The 13,615-nt window shown below is 47.5% G+C and overlaps 5 protein-coding genes across 5 annotated transcripts; 3 read left to right on the top strand and 2 right to left on the bottom strand.

The window, feature by feature from the left end:
* Positions 1–1,675: 1,675 nt before the first annotated feature.
* Positions 1,676–4,012, top strand: JR316_0003286 (DEAD-box ATP-dependent RNA helicase 35; the record flags this gene model as incomplete). The annotated part of the gene is made up of 10 exons (XM_047889059.1): positions 1,676–1,970; positions 2,026–2,161; positions 2,215–2,332; positions 2,390–2,481; positions 2,529–2,985; positions 3,041–3,281; positions 3,335–3,394; positions 3,444–3,717; positions 3,780–3,865; positions 3,915–4,012. 10 exons carry the CDS (start codon positions 1,676–1,678, stop codon positions 4,010–4,012), a joined length of 1,857 nt encoding a protein of 618 aa, XP_047751433.1.
* A 224-nt stretch (positions 4,013–4,236) lies between these two features.
* Positions 4,237–4,981, top strand: JR316_0003287 (uncharacterized protein; the record flags this gene model as incomplete). Its single annotated transcript, XM_047889060.1, has 4 exons — positions 4,237–4,305; positions 4,368–4,753; positions 4,817–4,899; positions 4,950–4,981. The coding sequence occupies 4 exons, from the start codon at positions 4,237–4,239 to the stop codon at positions 4,979–4,981; spliced, it is 570 nt and encodes a 189-aa protein (XP_047751434.1).
* A 189-nt stretch (positions 4,982–5,170) lies between these two features.
* Positions 5,171–8,101, bottom strand: JR316_0003288 (Pre-mRNA-splicing factor CEF1; the record flags this gene model as incomplete). Its single annotated transcript, XM_047889061.1, has 9 exons — positions 5,171–6,567; positions 6,620–7,088; positions 7,138–7,171; positions 7,224–7,371; positions 7,424–7,703; positions 7,756–7,858; positions 7,906–7,961; positions 8,016–8,026; positions 8,077–8,101. 9 exons carry the CDS (start codon positions 8,099–8,101, stop codon positions 5,171–5,173), a joined length of 2,523 nt encoding a protein of 840 aa, XP_047751435.1.
* Positions 8,102–8,307: 206 nt separating this feature from the next.
* On the top strand, positions 8,308–11,645 carry JR316_0003289 (Protein priB; the record flags this gene model as incomplete). Its single annotated transcript, XM_047889062.1, has 13 exons — positions 8,308–8,348; positions 8,399–8,456; positions 8,505–8,569; positions 8,626–8,670; positions 8,727–9,519; positions 9,578–9,601; positions 9,661–9,939; positions 9,992–10,121; positions 10,173–10,270; positions 10,328–10,432; positions 10,495–10,554; positions 10,622–10,853; positions 10,933–11,645. The coding sequence occupies 13 exons, from the start codon at positions 8,308–8,310 to the stop codon at positions 11,643–11,645; spliced, it is 2,643 nt and encodes an 880-aa protein (XP_047751436.1).
* Positions 11,646–12,072: 427 nt separating this feature from the next.
* Positions 12,073–13,496, bottom strand: JR316_0003290 (uncharacterized protein; the record flags this gene model as incomplete). Its single annotated transcript, XM_047889063.1, has 6 exons — positions 12,073–12,307; positions 12,362–12,472; positions 12,528–12,933; positions 12,988–13,163; positions 13,212–13,324; positions 13,374–13,496. 6 exons carry the CDS (start codon positions 13,494–13,496, stop codon positions 12,073–12,075), a joined length of 1,164 nt encoding a protein of 387 aa, XP_047751437.1.
* Positions 13,497–13,615: the final 119 nt, after the last annotated feature.

Raw genomic sequence — 13,615 nt, forward strand, 5'->3', positions numbered from 1 at the left:
CCAATCAAGATTAAGATCTTTTGCATACTCATTTAGATTGCCAAACATAGAGGTGTTATCTATTGAGCAGCATGGGGGGCAAGTATTGTCCCTAGGCTAGGCCATCAACAGCAAGGCTAAAGAGCCTGCATTGTGATGGCTATAGAGCCCATAACCTGTTGAGCAGCAAGATGTGCCCGGTACTACTCTACACAGACAATATACACTAGTGGCAGGGACTTGACTTAATACTTACCCTTTGGGTCCTATTACTTGAGCTGTAGCTACTCAAGTGGGTTGTGAAAATTTCTTGTTATTAGAGGGCAATAGTGTCACCCTTATATACACCTAAAGTGCGTTACATGTGACTAGTAGCAGTAACTACTGTACAGTACTTAGTCATCTATCTCATTATAAACTATTATTTGTAATCTACTCATATGACTTAGTACATGACTTGATAGTAACATGATCAAACGTGAGTATATTAACTAAATTAATAATAGTCATTCAACAACTAGAATCTTCAGAAAAATAGGGAGATGATGGTAATAAATTAATAAGTAGGGGTGGGCCACTATCACTACTACCTAAAAAATCAGTCAAATGTACAGTACACCCAATAACAGGTGTAAGATCTCACTTATAGAAGATGATTCCCAACTCAACCAGAAAAGGGGAGACCCTTGCTGATTTAGAACTTCATAATGTCTTCGACAGTTCAACTTCCCTCTAATATCAAATAAGTCAGTAAGTGTTGTTTTTCCAGCCTTATTATGACTCTGAAGAACCTGGGTAATTACAGATAGAAATGGGGAGCCTTCTTTAAACACATCTCTTCGACCAGTGATGTCAACAATTCAACTATGCCTGGAAAATAAGTTAGTAATTGTGTAAACATTTTCAAGAGTCGTGGTTTTGATCAATCTAAACAGACAGTCCTATATTCTGGAATATTTTGACAAATGATCTCACTACTTTTGCGACTTGGTAAGTGGCTAGATTGCAAGATGTCAACGCAAGACATTTAATAGTATGGTAGGAATTCAACATGTTCTTGTTATCTTTACCATTTCTGGGGAGTAAGCACATCATTGAAATTTTTCGGATGGAGAGAAAGGTGGTTTGGTTTCAATACAGGTGTCCAAACTTGAACATAGATTCCTTGCACCAATCCTTAATTACAGATTATTTTATTTAAATGTAACATGGGCATGATGAAGATTTACATGATTGGGGAGCTTGCTCCCCTTTGTACTGGTGGGGACCCAAAATGCTTAAGCACACGTGATCCACCAGTGTTTTGATCGTCACCCCGTGCGAAAATGGCACCCCGTGCGAACTTACCAGCAAGACCTGCCGACGTTTGTGATGCGGCAAGATTCTACCTAGAGCATGCCAGGTACTGGCATAGCAAATTAATCGTTCTTCTATATGTTCGCTTGAATGGTATCTACTATGCAGTGGGCCTGATTTAGCTGCCAAGCTAGTGTGTGCCGCCGCAGGCGGCGCTTCCCGAGTTCGAACTCTCAGTCTCATTTTCCGTGTGCCTTGCGTGTGCCGCGACGAAACTCCCGTTACTCTCCAGTCACGGAAGTTACTTACGTCACACACAGCCACGTTGAATTCTACGACATAAGTCGTGGGAATATTGGTGGAAACTTGAACCCCTGTTTTCAACACTCTCCAGACATCCATGGAACCATCCAAACGACGACGCATACGTACACCGTCACCAGTCTATAATCTTGACGAGGAAGATGACGCATATGTGCCATATATCCCAGTACAACAACGACGACAAGAGAAACTCGCTAAGCTGTCGTCTTTGGGCGTGAACTCAGACAAGAGCAATACAAGAAAAGTGCAAGAAGAGTTGGACGAAAGAGAAGATGCACAACGGGAAGAAGAGGTCAGGAGAGAAAAGGCGCGAAAGGAGCGAACATTGTTGTTAGAGGCACAAGAGGTTCACTTGAAGAAAGCAGCGGAAGGTACGTCACAAATATTCTGTGTGCAAGGCCTTGCTCCATATCAACACGCACATAGACTCGAAGAAAACTGCAGGCGAAAAAGCACAAGAAATTGATGCCGAGATCCTTGAAGCTATCAAGAGTAGACGTAAACTCGCGTCCGATATGGAACTAGCGCAAGGAATACAATATACTGAACCTCTGAAGACTAGGCAAGTCTATTGATTCTAAGGAGGATACTGTCTAGCTAAGTAGCATTGCTTAGTTGGAGACCTCCCCGATATGTTCGGGAGAGATCCCCTGAACAAGATCAAAAACTTCGTGAAAAATATCATATTGTCGTTGAAGGGGACGATATACCACCTCCGATAGAGCATTTCCAAGTACGTTTGTTCACATTGCCATCGTCATACTTCTCCTTTAAGCACTTGTGCAAACAGGATATGAAGATACCTGATCCAATTTTGGAATACCTACGGTCAAATCGCATTGTTAGCCCAACTCCCATCCAACTCCAAGGAATTCCTGTGGCGTAGGTTTTTTGCATCTTCATTTCCCGTTCTGTACCCAATTCCTTAGCTTTTCAGGACGGGATATAATTGGAATTGCTTTTACAGGCTCCGGAAAAACGCTAGCATTTTGCCTTCCTCTCATTATGATGTCCCTTGAGGAAGAAACGAAGCTTCCTTTTGTTCGTGGCGAAGGACCAGTTGGAATCATCCTGTGCCCCTCGCGTGAACTTGCCAATCAAACGTACGACAATGTTGTGACATGGTGCTCTGCCTTAGCAAAAGATGGCAAGTATCCACAACTCAATTCACTCCTATGCATTGGTGGAATATCCATGAACGAACAAAGTCATGTTTTCAACAAGGGAATCCATATCGTTGTTGCAACACCCGGTCGCCTAATTGACATGCTCGAGAAGAAACGGTTCACGTTCAACAACTGTAAATACCTCTGCATGGATGAAGCCGACAGGATGATTGATCTAGGATTTGAGGACGATGTAAGGAACATCATGAGTTTCTTTAAGGCGAGTGTCGCAGGAAATTTCGCTGAGTTTAAGTAATTTTTACCTTCTCTTCTAGAATCAACGACAGACCTTACTATTTTCCGCGACTATGCCGAAAAAAATACAAGACTTTGCAAGAGAATCACTTATCAAACCCGTATTGGTCAATGTCGGCCGTGCAGGTGCTGCTAACCTAGATGTATTACAAGTGGTGGAATACGTCAAGCAAGAAGCCAAAATGGTCTATCTCTTGGAATGTCTGCAGAAAACGCCCCCGCCGGTTATCATCTTCAGCGAAAACAAAAATGAAGTTGACGGTAAGGCACTTTTACATTGGCAATACAGCAATATCACTGAAGAAGTTTAAAAGATATTCAGGAATATCTTTTGTTAAAAGGAGTGGAAGCCGTTGCCATACATGGGTCTAAATGTTAGTTTATCTTTCTTCATAACGAACCCACTAAAATTCTCCTATACAGCCCAAGAAGAGCGTCGTTATGCAATCACCTCTTTCAAATCAGGAGCAAAAGATGTCATGGTAGCATCTGGAGTAGCATCTAAAGGTCTTGATTTCAACGACATTCAGCATGTCATTATCTATTCCATGCCAAAGGAAATCGAGGACTACGTCCATCAAATCGGACGAACAGGAAGAAGCGGTAAAACGGGAATAGCCACAACTTTTGTTAACATGAACACACCAGAGCAAACACTCCTAGATTTAAAATACCTTTTAATGGAAGCAGGCCAAAAGTCAGTATTTTGTGATAGTGTTTTAGCATTATCAAAATCCCTCATCCTTATTCTGTGTACAGAGTACCGCCATTCTTGTCCACCATCGAAGACCCAAGGGCTGCTCAAATTCGTTCAGGCTCAATTACTGGATGTCCTGTTTGTGGAGGTATGTGTCATATTCAGGCCGGATTGATCAAGAATCTTATTCTGTGTAGGGTTGGGTCACGGCATCTCCAACTGCCCCAAGCTGGAAGATGCTCAGCGTAGGCAGATGGCATCCCACCGAACTGCAGACGATGGAGGAGGGTATTAAATTTAAGTATGACATTGTACATATCAGCATTAGCTTTTCAGAGATGTATATTTCTTGTAAGGGTGTGGGCATGTGGAGAGGCCAGATCAAAGCCAAATTAAAATTAAAGGCAGATTTTGAAGGAGGACTGATTAACTAAGCAAGATCACGTTAACACTTTATAGGCACGACACGACCGCTCCCATTACCCGTTCCGCTCCCGCTGGACTTATTAACCTTTTGTCATGGGCGCCTCACAGTCAAAATCAGACACTCCTGACGAGAAGGTATTCCAAAGCGAAACACCTATCTCTGTAAGCAGCTCAAGTTATCATTAAGACAAAATCCTTAAACTGTTTTCCAATATCATACTTAGTTTTCCCCAGATGTCGTGAACCAGCTGGCTGACCGTTTGGATGCACCCGAAACGACCCCGGAGCGTCAGTCCATTCTCGACGCCCACATTCGCGCCCGCATTCGAGATGAACTTGAGCATCTGAAGCGAGATGAGGCTGCTGTGCGACAGGAGATCGAGCAGGCTTTAGAGAAAGAGAACCTTGATCGGGAGACGTCCATGGCTGGCGAGGCATCGTCACCAGAGGGCGAATCAGAGTCCACAACAGGCAGCATTAAGAACAGTGCTGCTCTGTTTGGCGACCTGGAAGAGGTGAAGGCGAAAATCGATAAATACCAGGCGAACAAAAAATCCACAGAGTACCCAGAAGTCGAGGCGAATGGTGCTGCCGTTGCAGATTGCTATAGGTATGCGAATAAATGTTCATTAATTTATTCGTCATTTGTTGATATGTATGGTGAATGCGTCAGGAAAAACAAGGATAAACCTCTGATCTGCGTGTCTGAAGTAACCAAATTCAAAGCTGCAGTAGATCGCTTAGAGCAGGCAAGTCGTTTGCACTGCAATTTATTTCTATGACGGACACTGACACCGTATTACTAGCAATATTTCCAGTCATTACAGTAGTTAGATGATTTTGCAATGATATGTTGATACCTGTAACGCATCGTATGCTTCAACCTCACTTCTTCAATTTTTGGGTAGCAAGCATTGGGCAAGTTTGCATTAATTAAATAATACATACATATACAAAAGAATGGTATGTCGTGGTGTTATAAACGAGCTGGCAGGTAGAAACAATTGGGAGGGCAAAGCAGGTGTTTTTATTCCTCTATCATAGCCAGCTGGGCTTCGTTATAAGCCTCCGCCTCTGCCATTACCTTCTCTTCCAATACCGTTACTCTCTTCTCCGACTCCTCCTTCTCCATCGTCAATTCCGAGTAGCGCATTTGTAACATCCTCTCCCTAAACTCAAGTTTCTCCACCTCCTCCTTGAGCGCTTCCACTCTTCTGGGGCCTGCGATGTTCTCATTCGCCCTTAGCCGCACAAAACTCTCCATTTCCACTTGCTTATTTTGAATCTCCTCGAAAGCTGTAGTAATCCGTTTCACTAACGTCGCGGCCCTCGCCTGGTACCCTCCAAGGGTCACTCCAAGCTTTTTCTCAACCTTCGCAGCCTTACTCGCTTCCTTGGCCATTACACCGCGATTGTCCTCGAGTAGCGTCGCATATCCCTCTATGCACTGTTCTGTGCTAAGCGACGACCGCTCGACCCATGATTTAGTAGACGGATTGTACACTAGCTGGCTCTTGATAAACGCCCAAGACATATCATCCGGTAGCGAGCTCGCCTCAGCTTTAGACAATTTCAACAGCCCTTCCTTAAGCTGCTCCGGGGTGGCATTGGGGAAACCAGTCATCGTAGCAAGTTCAAGATGAATAGCAGCTTTTGCAGCTTCAAGAGCATCATCATCCGGAGGAACATATGTCGACTGCGACATGCCAGCTGCCTTTGTGGTCCCGGGTAGAGGATACGCAAGAGAATCGTGCTGCAAAAGTTCAGCCAGTTCCTTGTCGATGAGTTTTTGTGCCTCAGAAAGCTCCGGATCCACCTCTTCCAAGCTGAGGCTCTTCAGAAGTTGCGGGAGATCCACATTACTGGGCCTCGGTAAACCTAATTGCACAGCTTTTGATCGTCTAGCCAGAGCCTTCCTCTCTTCTTCCTCCTGTCTCTTCTTGATAGCAGCATCCCTATCCGCAGCGTCCTCCACACTCAAAACTTCCTTTGTCTCCGCAGTGTCGACATCCTCGTCATCCGGCACAAGTAGCTCAAAGTTGTTTTCAGGTTTAGGCAAATTCATGAACCCGGCTTTGAGCGCATTACGCGCGTAGTTATTGCGCAGGCGTTGCTCGCGCGGCGTTTCTCCTACGCCCGAGAAATCTTCTGGGTTGATGGATAGACTATCCCGCAATGGTGTGCGCAGAGGAGTTGCAGACACACCACCAGCCCGAGGCGTAGCAGAGACATCAGAACCGCCTTCGCGTATAGGAGTCGCCAGAGGATTAGGAGTGAACGCCACCTGGTGGCGAGGAGTGGCACCTTCAAATCCTGATCCTCCTTGTGGACCGACATGGATTGGGGTATTTTCATCGCCTAGTAAAGGCGTCTGGGCAATTGTCATGTTTCGTAGATTACGGGCTTCCATCATCACATTGTCCTCTGGAATTATAGATCAGAATTAAGTTGTTATACGAAATAATGGCAAGCTTACGTTGAGGTGCTGTTCTTGGTGTCCTAGCCATTCGAGCAGCTTCAAGGCCTTCGTAGTCACTGAGCAACCGTCCGCTGGCATCGCTACCACCGCCCACCAAGGCTTTTGCATTTTCGCCAGCTTGACCGATCTTGACGATATCCTCCAATTCTGCTTCCCCAACTTGGGCAGCAGGTAAGGCGAGTTTTCTCCTCCTGCCGATAGACTCTGCCTCTTTCAATTTCTGGATCTGGGCGTCACGGGCAGCAATGAATTTGGTTTGATGATTAGCGCCCTCGGATCCCTCTTTTCCAGCCGCATTCTTGCGCTGACGTTTCTTGCGCTCAGCCTCCTCCTCCTCTGGTTTACGCTTGTTTTCGAGCCTGCGCAAGGTCTGACCGACAGGCGCGGCTGCAACGCGGGCTTGCTCCTCCGAGGTATCATAAAAACCGGGAGCGGCCTTTTTCTCGAAAGGTATATCTGCATTGTACTAAAACGGCGTTAGAACATAAGCAAAGGAGGAAGGGAAAAGATCCTACATCCATGCCCTTTTTCTTGGTTTTGTGACGCATGCTAGGTATAATGGTTAGTGGATACTGCCAAAGGTTGATAGTGAGCAACGTACATAATTCCAGCTGCCTTGAGCTCTCTTTTCTTTTGCAATACAGCCAATCTGCGAGCTTCTTCGAGCTGGCGCTCGCGAGCCTTTCGCTTAGCCTTTTTGCCCTGGGTATTTGCCAACCTAGCCCGAGCCTCGGACAACATTTCCTTCTCTATGGGATGCTTAGCAAACGGTTCATGGACCTAAACCGGAAAAGAAAATACCATCTTCGTCCATGTCGATGGGATCAGGCCTGGCAGGTTTAGTTTCAGGGTCCGGGTCGATTTCTCCAGGACGAAGCCTTCTAATGTCGTCGACTCCAGGCCCAGCGTCGCCGGAGGGACCTGCCAAACCTAGGTCTTCGTTTTCCTTAGCCTCTGCCTCGTCAAGCAGCTTTTGATACCTCTCCAGGCATTGAGTAGCAGTTCGACCGACGATGGGTGCAATAGTTCGCCACTGGGTAGGCATAAGCTTTGCTAGATGGAGAAGCTTTTCGTCTTCTGTCTGTACGCAGGTCAAATGGATAGACTGTGGCAAACATAGAGGAGCACTGGACCTTGGACCATTCTGTTTTCTTAATGGATGGATCCAACCACTCGTACCACCGTGCCTTGCACTGCTTTGGGGTCTTGCGCACAAGAAGAGAGGATATACGGGCCCTGGAGGACGTCAGTAGGAATGGCAGCGAATGGAGGATCACGCTTACCATTGGTTCTTGCCATACTTTGCGATGGCGGCCTTGAGCACCTCATCCTCAGTGTTCTAGGGAAGCAGGGATGAGCATAGAGAAAGGCGGGGAGTCGAGCAGCAGCATACCTTCCAGACACCTGCAAAACGAAGATGAGCACTGTACAACGCAGGCAGCTACAAGCCTTACCTCCTTTGATGATGATTCGCACCATAGTATAGTTGCGGTACAAGTCCTTGTGACAGTGGAGAGTGACATGACAGTGGTTGTTGCAGCACGTGATGTCGGTGTTCTAATAAGTACTGAATTGTTTTGATAAGAATGCCGTGTATTTTGCAGAGACTTCATTGACAGACGAAACCGCTTTGATCACCGTCTTCCATCGATTGAAAACCGGAATATAACATCCACATACTTAACATGGATCCACAATTGGACGCCATGAACGACCAAAAGCCAGTGTGCGTACATCGTTCACAACGCCGCCCACCCCACTCACCTCTTCCAACAGCACAAAGACACCTGTCGTCCGCGGCGCCCGGGCATGCACAGTATGTCGTACAGCAAAGGTACCCCTGCGTTCTGTCTGTCTCCCTCAAGCTGCTCACCCTTTTCAGATGAAATGCGTCGGCGCAGAGGACGGCCAGAAGCAGTGTCAGCGTTGCAAGCGGGCTAACGTCGAGTCAGTACCAGATACCCCCCTCCCACCCTGCACTTCTCGCTCACTCCGTTGCTCAGATGTGTCTTTGAAAAGCACAGGCGCGGAAGGAAACCGGGCTCAAAGTAATCATTCTTCTTTTTCTTCCTTGTCCCTGCTTGCCAATGCCCTCCGTCTCTAGACTTTCCGAGGCGTCCAAGATGCTCAGGCGTCTCGAGAAGGGCCTCAACTCAGCCAAGATGAAGTCGCAGTCGTCTGATTCAACATCTCCTTATCACACTGACGATCTGCATCCCCCGCCGAATCAGGACACCGCTTATTCGCCCATTCGCCCATCCGATCCTCCGTACAGCTCCACGAGTACCCACTTCCCCAAAAACGAGCTGTCCACTCCTAGTATACCCCCGTACCAACCCTTGGACGCGTATCCCCCTCCGAATAACGGCTCTAGGCCTATGGACATAGACGATGAGGACGAAGACCCGGACAGGGCCGAAGAGGCTTTCTTTCCAGCCAAACTCATACGACAAGAGAACCGCAATTCATTCTTTGGGATAATCCTCAATCCCAAACCCGAAGAGGCCCCCGCCGCCGCGCCCCAGCGCAGTAACTCCTTCACTCCGCCTCAGAACACCACACCTTCCCCTTCAGGCCTCAGTGATCCGATCACAGCTGGCATCATCACTGACATTGAGGCAAAAACTCTTTTCGACGCCATTTTCCTGCGTTTGAACCCATTTATCAATCTCTTTGATCCTATTCTTCACACTGTTGAATATGTACGGTCAAAATGCCCCTTCTTATTCACCACCCTCATCATGGCGGGCTGTAAATTTTTCAAAGCCGAAAAATTCAAAGAGTGTCAAAAGCTCGCAAATGAATACACAATTCGCGCCTTTGCAGAGTCTTGGAAACGTGTCGAGGTTGTACAGGCGTTTGCATGCCTCACTTACTGGAAAGACCCCGATGACAGCGTCAGTCCGTTATTTCATTCCACTTCTGCTTACTAACTGATCTTGCCATCGTCATCAGAGAACATGGACGTACATTGGTTATGTATGTGGTGTTCCTTTCCTTTAGGTCCCTTTGATTAATCGCATATTTTACGTTATTAGGCTTGCCGCATGGCTGTCGAGTTGGGCCTCAATCGTTATACACCCAATCCTCCCCCAGGCGAAACAGAGTTTCAGAAGCTTGAAAGGCGTAACCGTCAACGCACCTATCTCGTTCTTTTCGTTCACGATCGCAGTCTAAGCATGCAAACTGGCCGAATTTGGATGCTTCCAGAAGACGACCTAATCAGAAATTGCCAGAACTGGCACTCTGAAGCCGGCCCTTCAATACGTCCTGAGGATGCCGTCATCACTGCTTTCGTTTCCTTGCGTCGAATCGCTGTAAGCTTCTTCCAATTGAATGTTGCCGTTTCGTGACGCTTTTTTTACTCAGGCCGAAACCACGGATATTTTCAATTCGTCCAAAAGTTCGCATTCAGATATTAATCACGACATGGTCTTAAAAACTTGCAACGCTCGGCTTAACCAGTGGGATGAACATTGGCGATCGGAAATGCAAAAAGGTACATATATACAACATATCCTTTTCCTTGTCGGTTCTGATGTTATATTAGTGGGCGGTGAAAAGTTCCACCACTCCTTCCTTAGTTTCTTCCGGCTTCATGTTAGACTTTTTCTGAACAGTTTCGGGTTACAGCCTTCTATGGTCCATGTATGCTATTGACCTTTTTCTTTTTTTGCCCACGTTGCTGACTTTTCTATTGATCAGGGAAGCAATGTCACTCCGAACGTACAGGCTCTCAATGCCTGTTTGACCAGTGCCAAACAATCTTTGGAGATTGCATCACAAGACTTCCACAGCATTCATGTATTGGTCGGTATTCCGTTATCGTGCATTGAATACCGGTATTCACACTCTGTTTGTCATGTCATCAGAGATACGGCCAAGACTCTATCACCGTTATGACAGCATATTCGGCCGTCTTCCTTCTCAAGGTCCGTCCGTTACCTTTGACTATACTACCCAGAGTCGTTTGAATGCCAACGCTGGTTGGATTCACAGCTTTTACGCACTAATTTGATCAACATCGACTCAGACAATCTCAACGTGGCTGAGATCCACAAACTGATTTCTCAGACGGCCGACTCATATCAGGATGCATCGTTGTCGTCGCCGGTGTCTATTTCCGCATCGTACCATGCCCGATTCCTACGCAGCTTAGTCGCCAATGATATTTTTAAAACCCGGCACGTACAACCTTCGCATAGTATGCCGATTGATCCCCGGCTTCAAAGTAAGAACCCCTTTTTTCATTTACAAGCTCGGTCAATTCCAGATTACATTCACTAACTTTGCTTTTTTTAAATTACAAGGTTCTATGTCGATGCAGACCTCCCCTGCCAAAATGTATTCTCCTCAGAGTGGGCGGGTGCAAGATCAGCCCGCAGTCACTCATGTGGTACATACACACCCCAACTTTCATTTTCCAGCGTCCCCTCATCTTCCCGCACATCCTACTCCTACCGTCGTGCAGCAGGAGCACAATGACTATGCACAACACCCACAGGCACAAGTTCCAGGGCGCAGCCCAATGACGCAGAGCCCTCCCGGGGGTGTCGTGAACCCGATCCACTACCCTAATTCCGGTCCCGTATCGAATGGCGGAAACGTGGGCGGCAACGGCAACTTGAGCGGTGGTAATCATAATCTGAACGGTAACGGCAATGGGATCGGGAATGGGATGAGTGGCATGAATAACGGATACGCGCCGGCCGTACCTCCCCATTCTTCCGACCTTGACGCGCATTACTGGAAGAATATGTTTATAGAGCTAGGATTTGGGGATACTGTTGACCCAAATAGTATGCCTGTGGGTGTCACGATGGTAAGAGGGGTGCCTCAGTACATGGACCAGCAGCAACAGCAACAGCAGCAACATCATCATCATGCCCAGCAGCAGCATCAACATCACCAACAAGAACATGAGCAGCAGCATCACCAACAAAACCTGATGCCACACCAACAATCCCATCATATGCAGGCACAAATGCAATATCACATTCACCAGCCACAGTACGGACATTAAAATTGCCACGGCTTTTTCACACATCTATCTTGTGCTTGAGGGAATTTAGCTCCCTGTCTTGTGTGTTTTTCTCTTTGTCTTGTATACTCACTCTTGCCTCCCTTCCAGGGGTGTACTTTTAACAAACCATGAATCTGAATCTGGCTGATTGTACTATTCTCTTGTAATGCTTTTAACGTAGACTTTCTAGGAATACCTGTTGTGTTTGTCCCATCTCTTTTCTTCCTATGTCAATCTTGTCAACCTGTTGTCCTCGTTCCTACGTCCTACCTTTTCCTTACTATCACATTTTAGTCAATTTTGCTTTTTTTTGCTGGGCGAATTTTTCAAAAGTTGAAAGCAAATACAAAATATTTATTAGCACAACCCAAAAAAGCAAATAGCAGATTGAAAGTAAAATACACGACGATAAGAACACAAAACAGTGTCATGGTTCTTCGCCAATAGGAAACACGATCAAGATTCTGCCTACAGCGATGACCAAACGGGGGATGTTACCAGCTGCCAAAAAGTCAAAGTCGCGAACAAAGTGCGGTTTCGGACGGAGGGTAAACACGGTCGGCGGCGCGTGCACGTAGCTGTAATTATGGACATGTACAATGGCGCCTTTTGTAGGAGACTGCGAGGAGATGGCAAAGTAATCTGGGTGAGTTGGACACCAGCTGTTCGGGTGGACAGTCAAGGCTAGAAACAATCAAGCGAGGAAATGGGCTTACCGGAATATACGGCCGCCTTCAGAGAAACTGGGGCCTGTAATATGGGGGAGACCGCCCCTAAGTTTCGAGATATCCCAAATGGCGAATTTTTGGCCAAACACGCCTCCAACACTAGACAAATGTTATTTTTTTACAAAAAAAATAAATGGAAGACGAAGGGACATACACATCCATAGAATCTACTCTCCAATCGACACACGCGGACCACTTGCCCTGCGCGTCCCTGTTGCCGCCCATAATCTCCCCGGCGAGCTTGACAGGCTCGACGAGCTCAATGACGCTGGAGTGGCGGAGTTCTGCGGCGGAGGCCTCTTCCTCTGGGTCGGAGCGCCAGTCGACGAGGAAGATGCTGCCGCGGGCGTCGGCGACGATGAACTCTTTGCTCGTCGCGGGGTGGTTGCGGATGGTGGTGAGCGGGTGCGGGAAGGGGATGACGTATGCGGTGGGCTGGGGCCGGGAGGACATGGGTGGGGACATGGAGATGTCGAGTTCGAGGGCGGGGGAAGGTGTGCGTGAGCCCTGCGTGGGGTCAACGACGGGGTGTAGGTCCCACACCATGAGCATTTTGTCGTCTGTGTATGATGTTTAGTGGAATATATCGGATGAATGGGAGTGGATGAACTGACCGGATACAGTCGCGACGTATCGAGAGCTGTCCTCGTCCCAGCCACCGCAGAACACCATGTCGTTGACGCGGCCATGGTGCCCACTGAGCCCGCCGCCAAAGGGGAATATGTACTCGGAGCTCGTGGAGGATTTCGTGAGCAGATGCAGGCCAAAGTCAGAGGTGGCAGCGACGAGCCTGGAGGGGGGTTCAATGGGGTATGTGCGACGCGCAAAAGAGACTCACTCGAGGGTCCATTTCTCGGTCGATGTTGGCGAGGTGGTTTTGGATGACCATGCGAGGGTGGTTATACGCGATCCGACGTGAAAACACGCGATGCGGCGGCAGGCCGTGTCAGACTAGGAGCAATGAGAGATTGAATTCATCGAACAGAACGAGAACACATACAACTAGGATAACCTCGACCGAGTGTTCCCCGCCAATAGCGATGAGATCCGTCGCGTCTGGGTTGCGACACGGTCTGAGAGCATAAATGTCTGTAGGATGTAGAAACTCGAGGTCGATCGGCATCGTCGTACGTAGTCAAAAGCCAAGCGTGACTTGGACTTGTTTGCTTTCCATCCACTTTCATGACGGCCGGGCAACGCAAAGGCCCCAACCCGTGGCTGCTCGTCGGACTCTCGCTCGCG

The sequence above is a fragment of the Psilocybe cubensis genome, chromosome 3, assembly GCF_017499595.1.
Source record: "Psilocybe cubensis strain MGC-MH-2018 chromosome 3, whole genome shotgun sequence".
NCBI lineage: Eukaryota > Fungi > Basidiomycota > Agaricomycetes > Agaricales > Agrocybaceae > Psilocybe > Psilocybe cubensis.